We start from the raw sequence: 21912 nt of genomic DNA, 5'->3' as shown, positions 1-21912 counted from the left end.
CCCCCCCCAGTTTTGTATATATTTATACATAAATACACACACACATACATACACACATAAACACACACACATATATATCCCTTGACATTTCATCCTATACAGTTTGTCCCTGTTCCCTCTATGTAAATTTCTTCTAGTTACCCTGTTGGTGATAACAATATTTAATATTTGCCAATATCTTCTTTTCTTCTTGTGATATAAATTGATTGAACTTGTTATGTCCCTTAAAGAAAAGAATTTTTTTCTCCTCCCCCCATTCTCTTAATTACCTTATGCTGATTCTCTTGAGTTCTGGGTTTGGGCAGCAAACTCTCTGTTCAAGTCCATTTTTTTCTTGATGAATGTTTGGAAGTCCTCAATTTTATTGAATGACCATACTTTCTCCTGCAATGATATAGTTAGTTTTTCTGGATAGTTGATTCTTGGTTGTAGAACCAATTCTCTTGCTTTCAAGAATATTGTGTTCCATGCCTTCCAGTCCTTCAGTGTAGATGCAGCCAGATCCTGTGTTATCCTAACTGTGGTTCCCTGATATCTGAATGACTTCTTTTTAGTAGCTTGTAATATTTTTTCCTTGGTCAGGTAGTTTTTGAATTTGACTATAATATTCCTGGAAGTTTTCAGTTGTGGATTAAGTGTAGGAGGTGATCTATGGATTCTTTCTATTTCCACTTTTCCCTCTTGTGCAAGAACTTCAGGGCAATTTTCTTTGATAATTTCTTGTAAGACGCTATCTAAACTTTTTATTTTATCATGATGTTCTGGTAAACCAATAATTCTTAAGCTGTCTCTTCTAGCTGTGTTCTCCAGATCTTTGGTTGAATCAATGAGGTGTTTCATATTCTCCTCAAATTTTTCATTTTTTAAATTTTGTTTAATACATTATTGCTGCCTTGTGAAGTCATTTGCTTCTAATTGTTGAGTTCTGTTTTCTAAAGACTGAATTTCATCCCTGGCTTTTTGGTTATCCCTCTCCTTCTGGTCTGATTTTCTTTGTAGATCATCTTTTGCCTTTTTTGCTTCATTTTCAAGCTGGTCAATTCTGGCTTTTAAGACTTTATTTTCTTGTTTTAGTCCGTGTATTTCCTTTTTCAAATTGCCTTCAGCCTCTCTTGCCTCTCTTGATTGCTTTTTGAGTTCCTGAAGTTCTTGAGTTAATTGAATTTTGAGATCTTCCAAAACCTGTGTCCAGTTTATTGGAACTACTTCCTCTTCTTCTATTTCTATTTCATTTGCTCTCTTTTCACTTCCTTGAAAGAAGCTGTCAGTTGTCATTTCTTTTCTCTTTTTCTGTTGCTTACTCATATTTTTTCCTTCCTTGTTCTGCTAGTTTAAGCAGATGTATTTAATGATCTTTGATGAAAGATCTTCCCCAAGCTGGCAATGGACGTTTGTAGTTACTTTCTCTGCCCTCTGAAGACTTCTTGTCTGTCCAATTGCTGGGATTAATCCTATATTGATTAGATTAATCTTACTGCTTAATCTGCCCTAAGGCTAAAACCTGGAGAGGAGGGAAAAAACAAACAAACAAAACCCCGCCCCCCAAAACTTGGGGGCACAAGAAGGAGTGCTTTCACTGAACTGAGCTTTCCAGCAGTGGGTTCCCCCTGTGCTGTCCGCTGTGTTTGATCTGGTTTTCTTTCCTCTTGAAGCCCTGAGTTCTCTATCTTGGTATGAGGAAACCAACCTGTCTTTGCTCTGGGGTTTGGCTCTTAAGCCACCAACTTCCAAGCATTTTTGCTGTGTTTCTCTGGTTTTTTCCTCCAGTCACCTCTCCAGTGCCTGTGTTTAACTCCCCGAGTCTGGTGCCAGCAAGGCCCTCTCTCCAGACCAGTGTGCCCACTGGCCCTGAGATTTCCCAGGCCATTGGAGACTCTGCACAGCACGTGGGGGAGGCATCCTGGGATTCCCCTTCTATCCTCTCAGACCCGACAGTTCAAGAATTGAAGCCTTTTTCATGGCATACCTCTTTAGTTGTGCTATAGTAGGATTCCCCCTGCTCTGTCCCATTATTAGATTTGGTCCTCTTTCTTCTCAAAGCTCATTGTTTTCTATCTCTGTGTGTAAGGGTGTGGAGGTTTTAAGATTTGCTCTGTCTAAGTCACCATCTTCTTTTAACCTTATTACAGTCTCTAATTTTTCTTATTATTAGTGATGTAGGACATTATTTCATGTGATTTTCAATACTTTGCATTATTCTTTTGAGAACTATTTGTTTATAGCCTTTGACAATGTAGTTATTAGGAAATAGTTATTTATATCTATATTATTATGACTGAACAAATTGTGTTATATGATTGTAATAAATACTATTGTGCCATCAGAATTGACAAACAAGGTCATCACCAAAAAACCTAGAAAGACTCATAGGAAGTGAGGCAAAGAGAAGTGAACAGAATCTGGAGAACATTGTAACTGCAACAATAATAATGTATGACGATTAACTCTGAATGACAACTATTATTAGCGAGGCAAGTATCCAGGACAATTCCAAGGGACTCATGATGAAAAAGCATATCCACCACTACAGAAGAAACAGATGAAATCTGAATGCAAACTGAAGCCTTCCATGCTTCACTTTATTTCCTCCATGAATTTTTCTCTATGTAAGTAATATGTGTCTTGTTTCACAACATGATGAACAGGTAATATGTCTTATAAGATAATATATATATACAACCTATATCATATCATAATGATTGCTTTCTTGCAGAGAAGGGAAGAGAAAGGAGAGAGAGAAAAAAAAAGAATAAGACATAGACTTTTGGACACAGATACTGTGAGAATTTGTTTCTCTTAGATAAGCATATTTATTATAATATATTGCATATTTATAACAAATCATCTGTATATTATTACATTACACATTACATTCTATATTAAAACAAATAATAAATGCTCTCAAAAAAAGAAAAATAATTCTGACACATAAAACATGACATATACATATGGTTATGTATAACATATAAAAACACCTTCCATATATCTTGGTTACCAAACCCTTATTATTAAAATTTGAGACAAAGATCATTTCCCAGTTGTCACTTTCATTCTTACTCTAGATGCATTAATTTTGCCTTGCACAAGCTTTTCAATTTCATATAATTGAAGTTATCTACCTTATCTTTTGTAATTGTAATTTGATTAGTATAGCATTAAAAGCATAAATTAACTTTGGGATTATTGTCATCTTTATTATATGGGCATTGCTTAGGTGTGAGCACTGAATATTTTCCCAGCTCTTTACATTCCCCATTATTTTTTAAGAAGTACCTTATAATTGAATTTATATGACTCATTTGTGTTCTTTGGTATATAGATTTCTATGTATTTTATGCTTTTTATCATTATTTGTATGGAATTTCCTTTTCTATTATTGCTTCTTGGATTTTGTTATTATCATATAGAAATGCAGTTGGTTTTTAGGGTTTATTCTGTAGATTGCAACTTTGCTGAAGTTATTAATAGTCTCAATTAGCATCTTTGCTGATTCCTACTATTTTCCAAGTATTCCATCATCACTGTAAATAAGAATGATTTTATCTCCTCTTTACTTATCTTAATTTTAAATTTCTTTCTTTTGCCTTATTACTATTGCTATCATTTTCAAAATTATATCAAACAATAGTGGGGAAAGTGAGCATTCTTGCTTTATTCCTATACTTATTGGAAAATTTTCTAATGTATCACTTCTGTATATGATGCTTCCTTTTGGTTTTAGATAGATTTTTTTTTAAACCCTTGTACTTTCGGTGTATTGTCTCATAGGTGGAAGAGCGGTAAGGGTGAGCAATGGGGGTCTAGTGACTTGCCCAGGGTCACACAGCTGGGAAGTGGCTGAGGCCGGGTTTGAACCTAGGACCTCCTGTCTCTAGGCCTGACTCTCACTCCACTGAGCTACCCAGCTGCCCCTTTTAGATAGATTTTTAAACTATATTTTTAAAAGTTTCCTATATGCCTCTACTTGGAAGTTTGCTTGTTTATTTGAGCATATATGATCATTGCACTGTATTACTTTTATGAACCTATTGTGCTATCATGTGGTTGGGGTATTTGGATTTTTAACATGATCAATTATATTTATTGTTCTCCTACAGCTGAAATATCTTTACATCCCTGGCACAGATCCAACTTGGTCATAATAAATGATTTTTGGGGTATATTTTGTAGCTCAGGGTTAGAAAGGGAGAAATAAACGGAAGTCATATTTCCAGTTAGTAGCAGGGCTAGAAATTGAATATGGTTCTCTTGACTCGGAGTAGAGCTCCCATTTTTATAACTTTTGTTTCTCTCCCAAACTTGGCCCCAGTCCTAGGCTGAACTCTGAGCTTTCAAGTAGACTCTAGACTGAGTTAAGTTTTGCTGCTCTTTAGATTGGATTAGACTATGATTTGAACTGAAATGGGCATGAGAAAATTATCTTGTGTTTTGGAGCAGTACAGGTTGCTTCTCTTTTCCTTACTTCCCATCTCTTCTTTTTTCTCTCCACCGTCCAAACACTTACCACCTTCAAGCACTTACTGAGCATCACCAAGCAAACACGTTTTGCTGCTTCTTTTTCTGCCTCGAAGTGTTGGAAGATAAAACAAGGAAAGTTGAAGCTTTAGGTCCCAGGAAAAACAGATAGATAGTTTCAGGCAGATGGACTGATAACTCTGGAAAGCAGAGACTGACTCCTTTCTGGTCTGGAATAGCTAGTATCTGGACCTGTGGAAGACCAGGAAAAATGTCTTTAATTTCTAGGTTTTCAAGAGGTTGGATTCCCCAAGCTCCTCATTAGAAAAATCTTATAACCCTCTTTCCAATCCCTGAGCAGCTCAGCTTCTTGAGGAACAGGAAATCTTGGCAGAAAACTTCTTAACAGTGGGGAAAAACTGTACAACACTTGGACAATAAGGAGATTCAGTTCTGGACATCTTGAGAAGGAAGGCTCCTCAGAGACTAAAGAATCCAATCTGAATAATCTATAACAAAGGTGTTAAACACCCAAAGGGTGATCAGCAAAATTCCCAGTGTGGCCAAGCAGATTAAAAAATAATAGAGAAATATAAAGCATTTAATAAAACAAATAAAAATACAGTAGAACATAAACAATATCATGTGGGTTTCTATGTCAATATGCCACAGCAAGAATACTTATGCATGGTTTAGTGCCCTCCTTCCCTTTTTATTTGACTCTGTGGTCTACAGCTTTCCCAATAAATGGTCAGTAAGCATTTGCTTTCTCCCAGCCCACTCCAGTGTTAAAATAATCTATTTAACCAAAATCTGCTTCTTTTTGACTTCTCATTATTATTGTCTCTAGTTCAGTCTTTTGGGGTTGAGCAGAACAAGTCCAATCTCTCTCTCTCTCATGAAAACAATTCAAACATCTCAAAGCAGCTGTCATGTCTCTTCCTTCCCCAGAGTCTTCTCTTCCCCAATATTGGTAGTTCTTTAAACTGATTCTCATATGTCATGATAATGCCTCTTACGATCTTGGTAAATCATGTCTTGGAAATAATCCAGCTTGCCAATCTCTTCACTTAAATGTGATGCCCAGGACTGAATACAGTACTCTGCTTGCAATTTAATTAGGGAAGAATAGGTCAGAGTTATTACCTCCCTAATGCTTAGCGCTGCCTTTCAGTTCAGCCTAAGAGTAAATTAATTTCTTTTTTTCAATATCACATTAAGCTGGGAGTTACTTATAATCTCTAGAAGATTTCCAGGCTAACCCTGCCTTTCCTCCATTGTATTTTTAACACTAAAGTTGTGAAATCCAAGCATAAAATTATATATGTATGCCTATTAATCTTGTTATACTAGGCTTGATATTCTCATTTTTCAAGCTTTCTTAAAATTTACTTAAATATTTCATTAAAAATTTAACATTGCATATTAGTATAACCAACCAAACTTGCTTAGCAATTATATTTAAATTTATTTATTTTGGATTTCTAGGGCAGAACCAAGATGGAAGAGTAGAGAAAACTCTTAGCTAAACTTTCCCAAGATTCCTGTCCACACAACTTTAAAATAACTCCTCAAATTAATGGAGTGGCAGAGCCAACAAAAGGTCATAGTGTGACATTCTTCCAGATCAAGACAAATTAGGAGGTTGGAAAGAGAGATAGTTTTTTCATGTTTTTTATCCCTCACATGAAAGATTTATTTTAAATGTTTTAAGGGACTCCTCTGTTTAGTTTTTAAATCCTTCAATTTTTTGAACTCCAACTTATTTTTTCAGCCCATTAATGTTACTTCAATGTCATAATCAAACTGGTCTTGCTATTCTCCCAAAGTATCACTCCCTTACACAGACCCCCGTGGAATGCTCCTTCCTTACTTCCAACTCATAGAATTCCTTACCTGCTGCAAGATGAGCTTATATACCACCTACTGTGTGAAACTTTTTTTCTGATACTTTCTAATTTCTTCTGCCCTCTATCTCTCTAAACTGCCCTACATTTATCCTATATATTCTCCTACATATATATGTTTCTTGGTAGAATGTAAGTTTATTGAAAGCAAGGACTGGTTCAATTTTGTCTTTGTATCCTTAACAACTAACATAGTTCCTAGCACTCAGTCAGTGTTTAATAAATGATTTTGGATCAGCTACCTTAATATTCTTGCAAAGTTTACTTAGTATAGGCACTGAAACCAGGTCTATGGTTTTCATATGCACTTTTCTCAGGGGTATTGTTCCTTGCATTAAAGGAAAATGGAGGGGGCAGCTGGGTAGCTCAGTGGATTGAGAGTCAGGCCTAGAGACAGGAGCTCCTCGGTTCAAATCTGGCCTCAGACACTTCCCAGATGTGTGACCCTGGGCAAGTCACTTGACCCCCATTTGCCTAGCCCTTACGACTCTTCCACCTATAAGGCAATACACAGAAGTTAAGGGTTTTAAAAAAAAGAACAAAAAGAAAATAGAAGCCTCCCCGTATTATTCCTTAAGATGTAGGGCAGTGATGGGCAATGTTTTGAGCTTGGTGTGTCAGAATTCACCAAAAACTGAGCATAAATCAGGTGGTGTGACATTTTGAGAAAAAAAACATAGTTTTGCTATATTTATAGTTTAACAAAAATGTATAATTGTAATCTATAACTGTATTTAATAAACCAAAATAGATAAACTAATATAGGTAGAATTGTCATCTATAGTGCACAGAGTGTCTACACTACACTGCAGCAAATGTTTCATCCTCAACATGAGGCCGCGTGTCATCAAAAATGGCTACGTGTGTACATGTGCCATAGGTTTGCCATCACCGATGCAGGGGATAGGAATGTTTCCATATGCGTAAATACAGGACCTTTAGAAAATTGAGTAACTGGGTAATACTTCATTTGTTCTCCAGTACTTTGACTAGGAAAGGAACTGAGATTCAGATAATGAGACATGATCTTATTAGAAGAAGTGGAACCCGCCATTCATCCCTTAAGGTTAAGTGATTTTTCCCAGGGTCACACAATAAGAAGTATCTGAGGACAGATTTGAACCCAGGTTCTCCCAGTCCCATGCCTACTGCTTTATCCACCATGATATCTAGTTGCTCCTCTATCATTCATCTCTAAGGAAAATATAAAGGATAGTATATATCTTTAGTATGAAAATCATACATGAATGGGAATTACTAAAATGTGCATCTAGATCCCTGTGTACTACATCTTGACATAGAAAACCACATATTAATATTATTTATATTTTCTTATAATTTTGTTATGTTAAATACTTCTCAATTCCCTTTAAATCTGGTTCAGACCTTATTTGGGAGTATTGTGATCTGTGTGTGGTCTGTAGATGACATGTTTGATACCTCTGGTCTACACCTACCTGGAGAATTAGAAGAGAGAGGAATAGCACTAAAATTAGACATATAATTGGTAGAATAGGCTACATTTATACACACAAAACTGGAAAGGACATCAAAAATTATCTAATCCAACTTGTACTTAAGTAGGAATCCCCTTATAGATTATAGGTTATAATACTGAAAAAGGAACTTAGAGTTCATGAGTTCATCTCATCATACTGATCAAGAAACTGAGGCCCAAATTATAGAAGTAACTTGTTCAGGGTCAATAAGCAACAGAATTAGAATATGAACCAAATTCATCCGTCTCCAAAGCCAAGTCAATTTCCATGATGTGATGTATAAATTCAGAGAACTAAGAAAGTGGAGTAAAGAATCTCTTCCAGCCCATGCAAACCCTTCTATGATCATTCACATGTAGAAAAAAAAGGAAAAAAATGCCTCAAAATGAAGAAAAGTAAGAGGCAACCAGCTCATAGGGAGAACAGAGAGTAGACCAACACCTGCAACACTGGGGAGCCACCAGAGCCGGGACAAGTGGTATATATGTGGGACATGTTGTACCACATGTGATCCAGGAAAAGGTACAGGTGGAACTAGCTCACCCAAAGTGGCAAGGAAGAGTACTGATGGAACCAGCTCAATGAGTCCAAGAAGAGTACCAGCCAGAACAACCCACCAGGTGCAGCCCAGGAAGGGCACAGGTAAGACCAGCACACTCAATGTGGCTAGGCAGGGTACCAGCAGGACTGATAAAACTAATGAAGCCCAGGAGGAGGTATAGAGGGGGACCATCTTGCCCAGCACAGTTGCAAAGGGTACCAGTTTGACTAGGCCACTGAGCAAAGCTCGGGAGAAGGCTCAGGCAAGACCTAGCTAGGGCAGCCTGGAGGCAAAATACTGTAAGTCTAGGGACTAGCCCATTTCCAGAGATATTAGGGGAACTGACAACAGCGAGAACAGAATTCAGCTAGACAAAATAGCTATAAGTGTCCCCATAGCAAGCCTGACAGGCCACACCCAACTCAAGTGCACACTATGGGATCCAAAGGCAGCCAAACCCACTCCAAACACCAGAGCAGACTAGTCTGCAGACTTAAAACAGTACTCCCTCTACACCAGAGGCATGGCAGAACTTCAAAATATAGACAACATAAGGAAAAAGAAAAAAGGATACCTGACAAGATGAGCAAAAGACAAAGGGAAAATATGACCTTAATAAATTACTTTAGTGATAGGGAAGATTGGAATGCCAACTCAAAGAGGAAAATAATTCCAAAATAGAAATATGTGAAGCCTGAAAGGCAAGGACAAAAGGGTGCCAGGCCTCAAAAGAACCCTTGGAAAAACTTGAAAAGAAGTTTAAAAATCAAATAAAAGAAATGACAGAGAGATTCAACAGCTTGTAAAAGATTTTAATGAAGAAAACAATTCCCTAAAAACTAGAATCAGGCAAATGAAAATGGAAGTAAAAAATACTGAAGAAAACAACTCTCTAAAGACCAAATTGGATCAGATGAAAAAGGCTTGAGAACACACTGAAGGAAACAATTTTTAATTAGTGAAATTAGTGAAATGGAAAAGAAACCATAAAACTTAAAGAAGAAAATAACTTCCAAAAAATGAGAATTATACAAATGGAAGTGAATGGCTTCATAATAAATCAGAAAAAAAAACAAAATCAAAGAATAAAAAATAGAAGAAACATGAAATATCTAGCTGGAAAAAACAACTGATCTGGAAAATATAATGACCCGGAGATATAATCTAAGAATCATCAGAATGGCTGAAAACCAGGGAGCAGTAAGATAGCTCAGAGGATTGAGAGCCAGGCCTAGAGATGGGAGGTCCTAGGTTCAAATCTGACCTCAGAGACTTCCTAGCTGTGTGACCCTGGGCAAGTCACTTAACCCCAATTGCCTAGCCTTTACTACTATTCTGCCTTTGAATCAATACATAATATTGATTCTAAGGTAAAAGGTAAGGGTTTAAAAAAATAATACCTGAAAAGCATGATGAAGAAAAGAGAGTAGATACCATATTACAAGAAATTGTTAGGGAAAACTATCCTGATATCCTTGAACAAGACAGGGAAATAGAAATGGAAAGAATTCACTGAACACCATCTTAAAGAGAATCCCACACATAAAACATCCAGGACTATTGTAGCCAAATTCCTTCACTCCTAGGCCAAGTTAAAAATAGTACAAACAGCCAGAAGGAAACAATTCAAATATTATGGAGTCACAGTCAGGATTACACAAGGTCTAGCAAATTCTACAATAAAGGACCAGAAAGCATATGAAATAATATTCTGAAAAGCAAAAGATCTGGAACCACCATCAAAGTCACATACTCTGCAAAACTGAGCATAGTCTAATAGGGCAGGAAAGAAATGAATATTTAATAAAATGGAGGATTTTCAAACATTCCTGACAAAAAAGACCATAGTTGAAGAGAAAATATGAGGATCAAATTCAACATTCAAGAGAAGAGTAAAAAGGTAAACAGAAAAGTAAAAAATCTAAGACTCAATAAGGTAGAACTGATTGTATTTTTGCAGAGGAAAGTAATAATTAATTATCCTGCTGATATCTAAGCCAGGAAGAGAAAAAAAACAGATAAAAAACTATAGACCAATCTTCCTAATAAATATTGATGCAAAAATCTTAAATAAAATAGTAGCAAGGAAATTACAGAAACATATCACAAGGATTATACACTATTACCATACCTCATGTCAGGAATTCAGGGATGGTTCAATATTAGGAAAACTATCAGCATAGTTGACTTCATCAATAACAAAAGTGATGAAAACTATATGATTATATCAATAGATGCAGAAAAAATATAACACCCATTCCTTACTTTAAAAAACACAGGATATTGGAATAAATGAAGCTTTCCTTAAAATTATAAATGCCATCTATCTTAAACATCAGCAAACATCTGTAAAGGAGATAATCTTGAAGCCTTCCCAAAAAGACCAAGGGTGAAGGAAGGATATCCATTATCAACACTACTTTTCAATATTGTTTAATTCAATATTTCAAATTTCCAATACTGGAAATGCTTGCTATAGCAATAAGAGAATAAAAAGAAATTGAGGGAATTAGAATAGGCAATGAGGAAACAAAGTCATCACCCTTGGAGATAATATAATAGTCTACTTGGAAAATCCCAAAGAACCATCTAAAAAAACTAATTAGAATAATTAACAATTTTAGCAAATTTTCAGTATATGAAATAAACCCTCATAAATTGCCTATATTTCTTCATACCACTAATAAAGTCCAACAGCTGGAGATAGAAAGAGAAATTTCATTTAAAATATTAGAAAACAATATAAAATATATGGGAATGTACCTACTAAAACAAAACCTGCAACTATACTAACATAAATACAAAATACTTTACGTACATATAAAATCATATCTAAACAATTGGAAAAGCATTAGTTGCTCATGGGTAGGCCAAGTTAATATAATAAAAATAGAAATTCTGCCTAAATTAATTTATCTATTCAGTGCCATACTCATCAAACTTGCCAAGAATTATTTCATAGAGCTAGAAAAAATAGCATTCATCTGGAAGAACAAAAGGACAATAATATCAAAGAATTTAATGAGAAAAAATATGCAGGATGGATGTTTATCTGTACGAGATCTCAAACTGTACTACAAAGCACATATAGTTGATATCTATAGTTATCAACACAATATGGCACTGGCTAAGAGACAGAGTAGGGGACAAGTGGAATTGTTGAGGTAATTAATACACGATAGTAAATAACTATATTAACCCAGTATTAAACAAATCTAAAGATCCAAACTTGGGAAATTGCTGGGAAACTGAAAAATAATGTGGCNAACAAATCTAAAGATCCAAACTTGGGAAATTGCTGGGAAACTGAAAAATAATGTGGCAGAAACTAGGCATAGTCCAACTTCTCACACCATAAACCAAGATAAAATCTAAATGAATACATGATCTTGAAAAAAAGGGTGATGCCATGAACAAATTAAGGAACATAGAATTGTTTTCCTGTCAGTTCTAAGGATAAGGGAAGAATTTATTACTAAACAAGACATAGGGAACACTACAAAAAGTAAAATGAATAATTTTGATTACATTAAGGTAAAAGGGTTTTGTACAAATTAAACAAATGCAAGCAAAATTAGAAGGGAAAAAAGAACTGAAAAAAATTTATAAGAATGTCTGACAAAGGCCTCATTTCTCAAATATAAAGGGAAATGAGACAGATTTATAAGAGTATAAGTCATTCTCCAATTGATAAATGGTCAAAGGATATGAACAGACAGTTGTCAGATGAAGAAATTAAAAATATCTGTAGTCACATGAAAAATGCCAAAATCACTTTTGATTATAGAAGGGCAAATTAAAACAACTCTGCAATACCACCTCACACTTATCAGATTGGCTAATATGACCAAAAAGGAAAATGATAAGTGCTGGAGAGGATACAGGAAAGTTAGAATACTAATAGAGAACTGATAGAACTATTCTGGAAAGCAATTTGAAGCTATAAAACTGCATACTTTTTAAACCCATTTTGCCAGTACTAGGCCTATAATCCAAAAAAAATAATAGAGAAGGGAAAAGGACCTATTTGTTACAAAAATATTTCTAGCAATTCTCTTTGTAGTAGTAAAAAAAATGGAAATTGAAGGGATGTCCAATACTTGGAAAATGGCTGAACAAGTTGTGGTATATGGTTGTAATGTCATATTATATGTCTTAAGCCATAAAAATGACAAAAGGGATGATTTCAGAGAAATTTGGAAAGACTTGGATGAACTGATGCAAAGTGAAATGATCAGAACCAGGAGACCATTTTACATAGTAAGAGAAATTTTGTACAATGATCAACTATGAAGGATGAAACTATTATGATCAATGCAAGAACACAAGACAACTCCAAGGCACCATGATAAAAAATACTATCCACAGTCATAGAAAGAACTGTCAGAGTGTGAATACAGATTTAACCATGTTATTTCTTGCCTTATTTCCTTCATGAATTTTTTTCTAAAATGTGCAATATATGTCTTCTTCCACAACATGAGGAATAGGAAAATTGTATTGCATGAAAATCCTGAAATAACCTGTACCAGATTATTTACTGCCTGGGTGTGGGGAGAGGAAAGTGGAAGAAAATTTGGATTGCAAAAGATCAGAAAGCAATTGTTAATCATAACTAAATGTAATTGAAAAATAATAATAGGAAGGAGTTGGCTAAAAAAAAAATTAAAAGAACCCTGCTTTCGCCCTAAGCTCTTCAAAATTCAGTCAAAGAATTCATTGCCTCATATGTCACATCATTCAAATATGGAAGGGATCTCAGCCATCAACCATTATCCCAAGGAAAAAATCTAATTATACTGTCCCAAGTGAGTATTCATCAATTCAGTTAGGACATTTACAATAAGGATATCTTATTACTTTATAGATTCTTCATAGCAAAATTCCAAAGGGACTTTAGAGTATAGCTAGTTCAGCCTCCGTTCATATCAGTTTCTATAATAATTCACATAAACAGTCCCCTATTCTCTTGAAGATCACCAGCTTTGAATACCTTACTTTCCCATAAGGTAGCCAATTCATTCTTGGACAGCTCTCATTGTTAAGCTTTCTGCCATTATTCCCCATTGACCCAGATGGAGCTGAAATGTTCCAGGAATATAAAGACAATTTTTATGATTTCCCTAATGAAGAACTATGGGGACTCTAGACATCACAAATATTCCCCTACCTGCCACTACCCCCAGGGAAACCATCAGTTCTGGAATGAGAGGGAGACTATTTGTGCCTCCCTGAGCCATCACTCCTCATGTCTGAGGTCCACTCTCCACCTTTTCTCTGAGGAAGAGCTAGTGTCTTCCTTCTTGACAAGAATCTAGGACAGAAAGAAGATCAGTCACAAGTCACTTCTTGGTGATGTCCAGTAAGTGCTAGGAGGGAAGAGGAGGTAATGTGAAAAAAGAGGAGGCAAGGGAAAGGGGAGGTGTCCCATTTTCCCTCAGACATCCAGGAAGATCCTAGCAAGAACAATAAAATCCAAATCATAGTCCAATCTAGCCCAGAGTCCAGTCCAATCTGATCCAGCTTTGGGTCAAGAGGAAAGTTCAGAGTCCACCATGCCCAAAAAACAGAAATGGCAAAAGAGCTATAGAGTCAGAGTCAAGAAAATTAAATAACTTTGGGCAATTTAATTCCCTTCTCTGCATTGATATCATAAAATAGGGAGATATCTTCCCTATATACTGCACATAATTTTTACTGTTACTAAATATATGTTTGTGGAAGTGATTGGTAAATTTAAATCACCAGAAAAATAATGCCTGTCATGATTATAATAGCAAAGAATAGAGCCCAGTGAAGATCAGATTTGAAGTAAATTTATTCAAGAATCCAGGAAGGCTCTTTGACCTTTTTCAATTCACCATTAATATGTCTAGAAGGACAGAAACTTTTCATTCCTTTTTCCAAAAGACTGAGACAAGGATCATGATTAATTCTTGCCATAGAAGGATTCTGACTACAAAGCTTGGATAGGTCCTTTAGCTTAAGCTTTGCATTGCCCTAAGGGCTGACTCACATAGTATGTGACCAGAGTAGTAAACAGTCAAGGAAGGATTCTATCCTTTTTAAAAGTTAATGAAGTAGGAACAGCTAGGTAGCTCAGTAGATAGAGAGCCAAGCCTTGGGGCAGGAGGTCCTGGGTTCAGATATGCCCTCAGACACTTTTTGGCTGTGTTATTCTTGGCAAGACACTTAAGCCCAATTGCCTAGTTCTTATTCTTCTGCCTTGGAACCTATATTTAGTATTGATTCTAAGATAGAAGGTAAATGTCTTTTTGAAGTTAATGAAGTGTGTGGTATTTATTTCCTTTAAGTAGAAAATGGGAGACTGGGGAAGGATTGAATCCCCTGTCAAAGAGTAGTGAGAATGGCTCAGACTCAGACTCAGACTGTTATACATGGGCTGGGAAAGGATTTGAAAAGAAGATTGGGAAAACAGTGCTGTTATTGACTTCAGGATCTTGAATTCACCCCCTCCCTCTCTAACACTTGCTTATATTTTTGCCTTGAGCCACTGGATAGAGCTATCTCAAATGACCTTCTGCTCTCTTGTCTCTCAGTTCTGCAACTGTCCTCCCTGCAGAACAAATTTCCTATCCCCTACTTTCCTTCCATTTCATTGTCCTTCTCTCCCATTATTGGGGTGCTTTTTCAGGGGATTAGAATTACTTCTGGTTGTACATTAAATTTTTTTTTAATTTTTGCTTATTTTTAACATTCTTTTCTTTTTAAATTTTGAATCTCCCAATCACCGAGAAGGCAAGCAGTATATCAGCAATACATCTCCATATAAGTCATATTTCTAAAAACACTAGCAAGAAAAATAAATAAAATGAGAAAATTATACTTTGTTCTCAGAGTTCAATAATTCTCTCTCTGGAGGTATATAGCATTACTTTATCATGAGTCCTTTAGAATTGTCATGGATAGTCAGCTATGGGAGGAGGTGGTTAAGTGGGGGGTGAAGGGGAAAGTAAAAGCATGAATCGTGTAACCATGGAAAATTTTTCTTAAAAATTAAATATTTAAATCTAAAAAAAAAAGAATTGTCATGGATACTTGTATTGATTATTGCTCAACATGTGAACATCATTGATTATACATATTTTTACAAAATAAAATATAAATAAAACCAGTTAACATAGTTAGCAACTATTTACATTTAAAATAATAAATTTCAATGGATTAGAGTATCAAAGGAACTTTTCATTCACTTCCACTAAATTTTTATGGGAGTCTTTGTCCTTTCATTTATATTCAGTTTTCTTTCTTAAGTATCATAACTGGTGTTTTCTATACTTGTGGCCCTGCTTTTTGAACTTGGGATTATTTCATAAGGGTATTCCTATAATACTTCATATTCCTTAAAGTTGGTTTAAATTACATTATATTTTGTTTTAATGATAATGTATTACAGACTCCCTTATTGCACTCTTATTTCAAAGTTTTACTTGCATTTGCATTTATTGATACTATGAAATTTTTTATCAATGAATTTTTAATGTTTTCTTGATATAGATCCATAAATGAGGTCATTTGGTCAAAAGGGGTTTATTTTTAAGTTTTTATTATTCAATGCCAGATTATTGTCCAAAAAGATTTTAGAACTTTACAATTCCATTTGCAATGAATACTCTAAACAGTGTTGCATTTTGTTTTTCTTTGTTTATTTTCTCCAAATTTCATGGATTTAAGGTAATATCTTTAAAATGTCTTTTTGTATTTTTTAATTTTAAGCAAAATTGAGCATCATTTCAATGATTGTATCTTTCTTTTGAAAACTGTTCATGCCTTTTGACCATTCGTCCATTGTTGATGATATAACTTTTAAAATCTCAATTTCTTATATTTTTTGTCTTTTTCTGTCGCCACTACCATGAATTTGTTTCTCTAATTTGTGTTTTTCCTTTAATTCATTTTTTAGTTTTATATATGTTTTACCTTACATTTTAAATGTAAGTAGTTGCTAACTATGTTAGCTGATTATATTTATATTTTATTTTTTAAAATATGTATACTCAATGATGTTCACTTATGTTGATCAATAATCAATATAAGAATCCAGGATAATTATAAAGGACTCATGATAAAAAAAAATGCCATATACGTCCAGAGAAAGAATTATTGAACTTAGAAGATAGAATATAATTTTCTCCTTTTCTTCATTTTTCTTACAAGTTTTTTTGGAAATATGGCTTGAAAAAATATTATCTCCTCTTCATGATTTACATGAATTCGCTGTTCCATGTTCTTCTATATTTTTATAGTACTGTGTTTAATGTTTAATTTCTCACAGTACCTTTTTAACTTCAATGAATATTGTTTGAAGAGATTTTTAATTTCATTTATAATTTCTTCAGGTATATGTATGATTAATAGAGTTCCTAGGATGTGAGTGTTGGAAATGATTACCTAGACCAACTCCATTTTACATAAGAGAAAACCAAATGCAATAAATGGTGAGTGAATTGCTTAAAACAGCACATGTGAAATTGGAATAACCATATTTGGAGCCCAAATCTGGTGTCCTTTTCCATTACAAAAGTGAGAAATGCCTGTATTTCCAATTTAGGCTCTTACCACATCTTTTTTCTTGTAGATATACCAAATGCATGGGACCAAGAAACCAAACGTATGTGTCAGAATTCTTCCTCCTGGGATTTTCTGAGACTGCAGAACAGCAGATGCCACTTTTTGGGCTCTTCCTGGGCATGTACATGGTCACTGTGGTTGGGAACCTTCTCATCATACTGGCCATTGTCTCAGATGCCCACCTCCACACCCCCATGTACTTCTTCCTCTCTAATCTGTCCTTTGTTGATTTTTGTCTAGTATCCACTACAGTGCCCAAGATGCTGGTGAACATCCTCTCACAAAATCAGGCTATCTCCTATGCTGGATGTCTTGCCCAAATGAATTTCTTCTTGGTTTTTGCTTTTTTAGACAATTTTCTTCTCACTGTAATGGCTTATGACCGTTTTGTGGCCATCTGTCATCCTCTGCACTATGTCACTATAATGAGTCCACAAATATGTGGTCTGTTGGTTCTGATCTCATGGACCATTAGTCTGCTAAACTCCACTCTCCACACTTCAATGATGACGAGGCTGACGTTCTGTTCACAACATAAACTTCCACATTTTTTCTGTGATATTAGTCAGGTTATAAAGCTTTCTTGTTCTGATACCCTCATCAATAATATCTTAGTGTATTTTGTAACTTGTCTGCTGGCTATTCTCCCCCTCATAGGCATTCTTTTCTCTTATAGTCAGATCTGTTCTTCTTTACTGAGAGTCCCATCACCTGGGGGGAAGTATAAAGCCTTTTCTACCTGTGGGTCTCACCTCTGTGTTGTTTCACTATTTTATGGGACAGGGCTGGGAGTCTATCTGAGCTCCGCAGCTGCCCACTCTTCCTGGAAGATCCCAGTTGCCTCAGTGATGTATTCTGTGGTCACTCCCATGTTGAACCCCTTCATCTATAGCATGAGAAACAAGGACATAAAAGATGCCCTCAGGAGGCTTATTAGCAGAACATTTGCCTTTCCCTAGACTTGGGAACATGTCATTGATATCTGAGACCAAAAGGCTGGAAAGCAGAATCCTTGAAACCAAATGATGGTCAGGACAATCCAAAGTATATTATTCAGCACCCTTACCAATCTTCCACCTATGAGACAATACACCAAAGTACAAGGGTTTAAAAACAAAAAAAACAACAAAAAAAAAACCCAAAGTATATTATTCAGGTTTCTGTTTTCCTGGATTATTGTCACTCATACTATCCTCTTCCATGGTATTGATTTATGGACTCTCTCTAATATTTCCTTCTTATTTTCTACAATCTATGTTTTTTAAAGTTTCTGTTTTTCTAAATAAGTATTAGATGTAGAATTAGTAGACCTCGGTTTTATTCAGGTTGATAGTGGCTGAGTCTATCTGCAGTCCACTATTGCTTACACACAAACCCAAGTCAATAGCTTGTAGACTTCAGATGAAGGAAACGGCAATCACATTTTTCTGGGGTATTGCTACTTTGGAAGTATTTCAAGCCTGCAGGTCCTGAGCCTAAGCTTTGAAATAAAACAACACCCAATACTCCCAAGAAATCAGCAACTGAATTAGCTCAGATCTTTCACCTACAATTGCACAGACCTTTGTCCTAACTTCAAGTCCAAAGTCAATAAGCAGGCTGAAAGAATGAACAAACAAAAAAGAATTCCACCAGAAAAAGCTATTTTAAGTACTGGGGCACTCGAGACATGAACCTAGAAGAAGAGAATGTCTCCAAAACCATCTACAAGCAAAACATCAAAGAAAAATAAATCTTGGGCATATATTCAACTAGAATTGTTGGAAGATATGGAACAAGAGTGTTAAAAGGAGTTAAATATTTCTGCTAGTGAAATGAGAATGGTAGAAGGTGTGTGGAGTAAAAATCAGAAGTACATTATTCACAATTATGGTTAGCATTAGGATTAGTAGTAGTAGCAATAATTTCTGGGCAATTATTCCTGTAACTCTCCTATATTTATTAGTTCAACTGTGCTCTTCAGGGAAGAGAGAAAAGAAGCCTATCTCTACTTAATTACATTATAAAGAGTCCAGTGAAGAAACTATGGAGCCTAGAAGATACAGTATGAGATTCTCCTGTGGAAATTAGTGCCCCATCTTGAAAGACTGTGGCTCTGGCCTTGCATCTTTCTGAATTATGACCAAAACTGAGAAAGTGTTAATTTAAGAAATACTCCCATGATCCTAAGAGAGCTGGGAACCAAAAATGGGGTAAGGAGTATGTCAGATAAAAAACCAATGATTCAAACACAGGTGATAGTAAACTCAAGGCACCATTGTATAGATTTCCTATAAAATAAGAATTCTTTTTGTAAGCCAGTGGACATAGCTGAGATAATACCCAGCAATGTTCCCTCTTGTCTGCTTTTTCTCTAATAAAGGCTGCTCTGAATCAGCACCTTATCTAAGTCTCCTGTTTGCTCATTAGAGTGAATTCTGGGGGTGCTAAGCCTCCCCAAAACCCACTCCACACAAGGGGAAACTGGAAAAGAAATGACAGCCATTAAAAAATTATAAAGGGAATTAATAGCTTGGTTCAAGAAATATGCAACTGCCTATGAAACAAACTCTGAAAGTTAGAAATGGAGCAACTAGAAGCCAATGACTCTATGATACAAGAAATAATAGAAAACTATTTTTCAGAAGATTGAAAAATAGAAGAAAATATAAGATATAACAAAAACAACTGGTCTGCTAAAGTGATCAAAGAGACAAAATTTAACAATAACTAGTCTGGGGGGCAACTAGATGATTCATTGGATTAAGAGCAAGGCCTAGAGGTCCTGCATTCAAATCTGGACTCAAATACTTCCTAGCTGTGTGTCCCTGGGCAAGTCACTAAACCCCAATTGCCTAGTCCTTGCTGTTCTTCTGCTCTGGAGCCAACACACAGTATTGACTATAAGACAGAAGATAAGTATTTTTTCAAAAAGAATCACTGGACTGTTTAAACATCATGACCAAAGAAAGAGCCTAGACATACTATTTCTAGAAATCCTTAAAGAAAACAGCCCAGACCTTTTAACCAATGGATAAAGTAGAATAGAAGGAACCCATTAATTACCTTCTGAAAGAACTTCCAAAATGAATACTCCAAGGAATATTATAGTTTTAATCAAAAACTTCCAGGTCAATAAAAGAATACTAAAAGAAGTCAGAAGGAAAGTAATCAAGAACTGAGGAACCACAGTAACGATTTGACATGATTTAGCAGCCGCCACCATAAAGAAGTGGCGATATTGGAACATAATATTTTAGAAGACAAAGGATATAGATATATGTCTAAGAATAACTTAACCAGAAAAACTGAATATAATCGTCTAAGGGGAAAATGGATTTTTAGTGAAATAGAGGATTGCCCACTATTCCAGATGAAAAGACAAGAGCTGTATAAAAACTTTGAAGTTCAAATATAAGAGTTAAGAGAAACATAAAAATCTAAACAAGCATGAACAATGATAAAGGACTGAACAAATATTAACTGCTTACATCCCAGCATTGGGAGATGACACATTTGAACCCTAATATCATCAGGAATCTTGGGAGTCAGATTAGGCAGAAGTCCTGAGAGTATTTTCACTATTTCAGCAATCTTAAGAGAAGAGGAGGAGAGGAATTCAGTAGGGAAAGAAAAGAAAAAGACTATTTTGAGGGCCAGACCTGGACATAAGAGGTTCTGAGTTCAAATCTGGCCTCAGAAACTTCTTGGCTGTGTGACACTGGGCAAATCACAATCTCTCTCAGCTTCAATTTTTTCTTCTATAAAATGGGAATAATTGTGGCATATAACTGAAATATTTTAAATATTTTATTTTCTAATTACATGTAATAACAATTTTCTTTTCTTTTTTCATTTTAATTACATCATTAATTTCATTTGTCACAATAGCCACTCCTTTTTAAAAGATATTTTATTTCCTCAATTACATGTAATATCAATTTTCAACATACATTTTCTGACATTATAAGATCTTTGTTGTGTCCCTCCTTAATTTCCCTCTCACTCCCCAAAGATGGTAAGCAATTTGATCTGGGTTATAGATGCGGGTTATAGATGTATTAACATCATATAAAAGCAAAACTCCAAAATAAGAACATAAATGAATTGGAAAAATATTATGCTTTAGTCTGCATTCTGACCTCAACAATTCTTTTTCTGGAGTTAGATAGCATTCGTTGTCATAAGTTCTTCAGAATTGTCCTGGATCATTTTATCACTGAGAGTAGCTAAGTCTTTCATAGTTAAACATCATATAATATTGCTGTTACTGTATATAATGTTCTCCTGGTTCTACTTATTTCACTTCCAATAAATTTATGTAAGCCTTTCCAGCTTTTTTTCTGAAATTGTCCTGCTCATCATTTCTGATAGCACATTAATATTCTATCACCACAACTTGTTCAGCCATTTTCCAATTGCTAGATATCCCCTCAATTTCCGATTCTTCGACATCACAAAAAAAGCTGCCATAAATATTTTTGTACAAGTAGGTTCTTTCTCCCTTTTTATGATCTCTTTAGAATAGAGAGCCAGTAGAGGTATTACAGGATCAAGCACATGAGCAGTTTTATAGCCCTTTAGGCATAATTCCAAATTGCCTTCCAGAATGGTTGGATTAGTTCACAACTCCACCAAAAATGTTTTAATATCCCAATTTTGCCACTCCCCTTCCAACATTTATCACTTTCCTTTACTGTCATACTGACCAATCTGATAGGTGTGAGGTAATACCTCAGAATTGTTCTATTTCTCTAATAAAGAGTAATTTAGAATATTTTTTCGTATGATTGATAGCTTTAATTTCTCCATCTGAAAACCACCTATTCATATCCATTGGGCATATGTCAGTTGCTGAATGATTTGTATTCTTATAAATTTGATGTAGTTCTCCACAAATTTGAGAAATGAAGGCTTCATCAGAGAAACTTGCTATAAA

General features: G+C 35.2%; 1 protein-coding gene across 1 annotated transcript in view; it reads left to right on the top strand.

The window, feature by feature from the left end:
• LOC123243268 (olfactory receptor 7D4-like) overlaps positions 1–17953 on the top strand; it is an 83547-nt gene extending 65594 nt beyond the window's left edge. Inside the window, exon 3 of the mRNA XM_044671496.1 lies at positions 17002–17953. Within this exon, the coding sequence (XP_044527431.1) occupies positions 17002–17953 (952 nt within the window). The remainder of the gene's footprint in view (positions 1–17001) is intronic.
• Positions 17954–21912: the final 3959 nt, after the last annotated feature.

Source organism: Gracilinanus agilis, chromosome 1, assembly GCF_016433145.1.
Source record: "Gracilinanus agilis isolate LMUSP501 chromosome 1, AgileGrace, whole genome shotgun sequence".
Taxonomy (NCBI): Eukaryota; Metazoa; Chordata; class Mammalia; order Didelphimorphia; family Didelphidae; genus Gracilinanus; species Gracilinanus agilis.
This window is presented reverse-complemented; position numbering and strand designations above follow the sequence as displayed.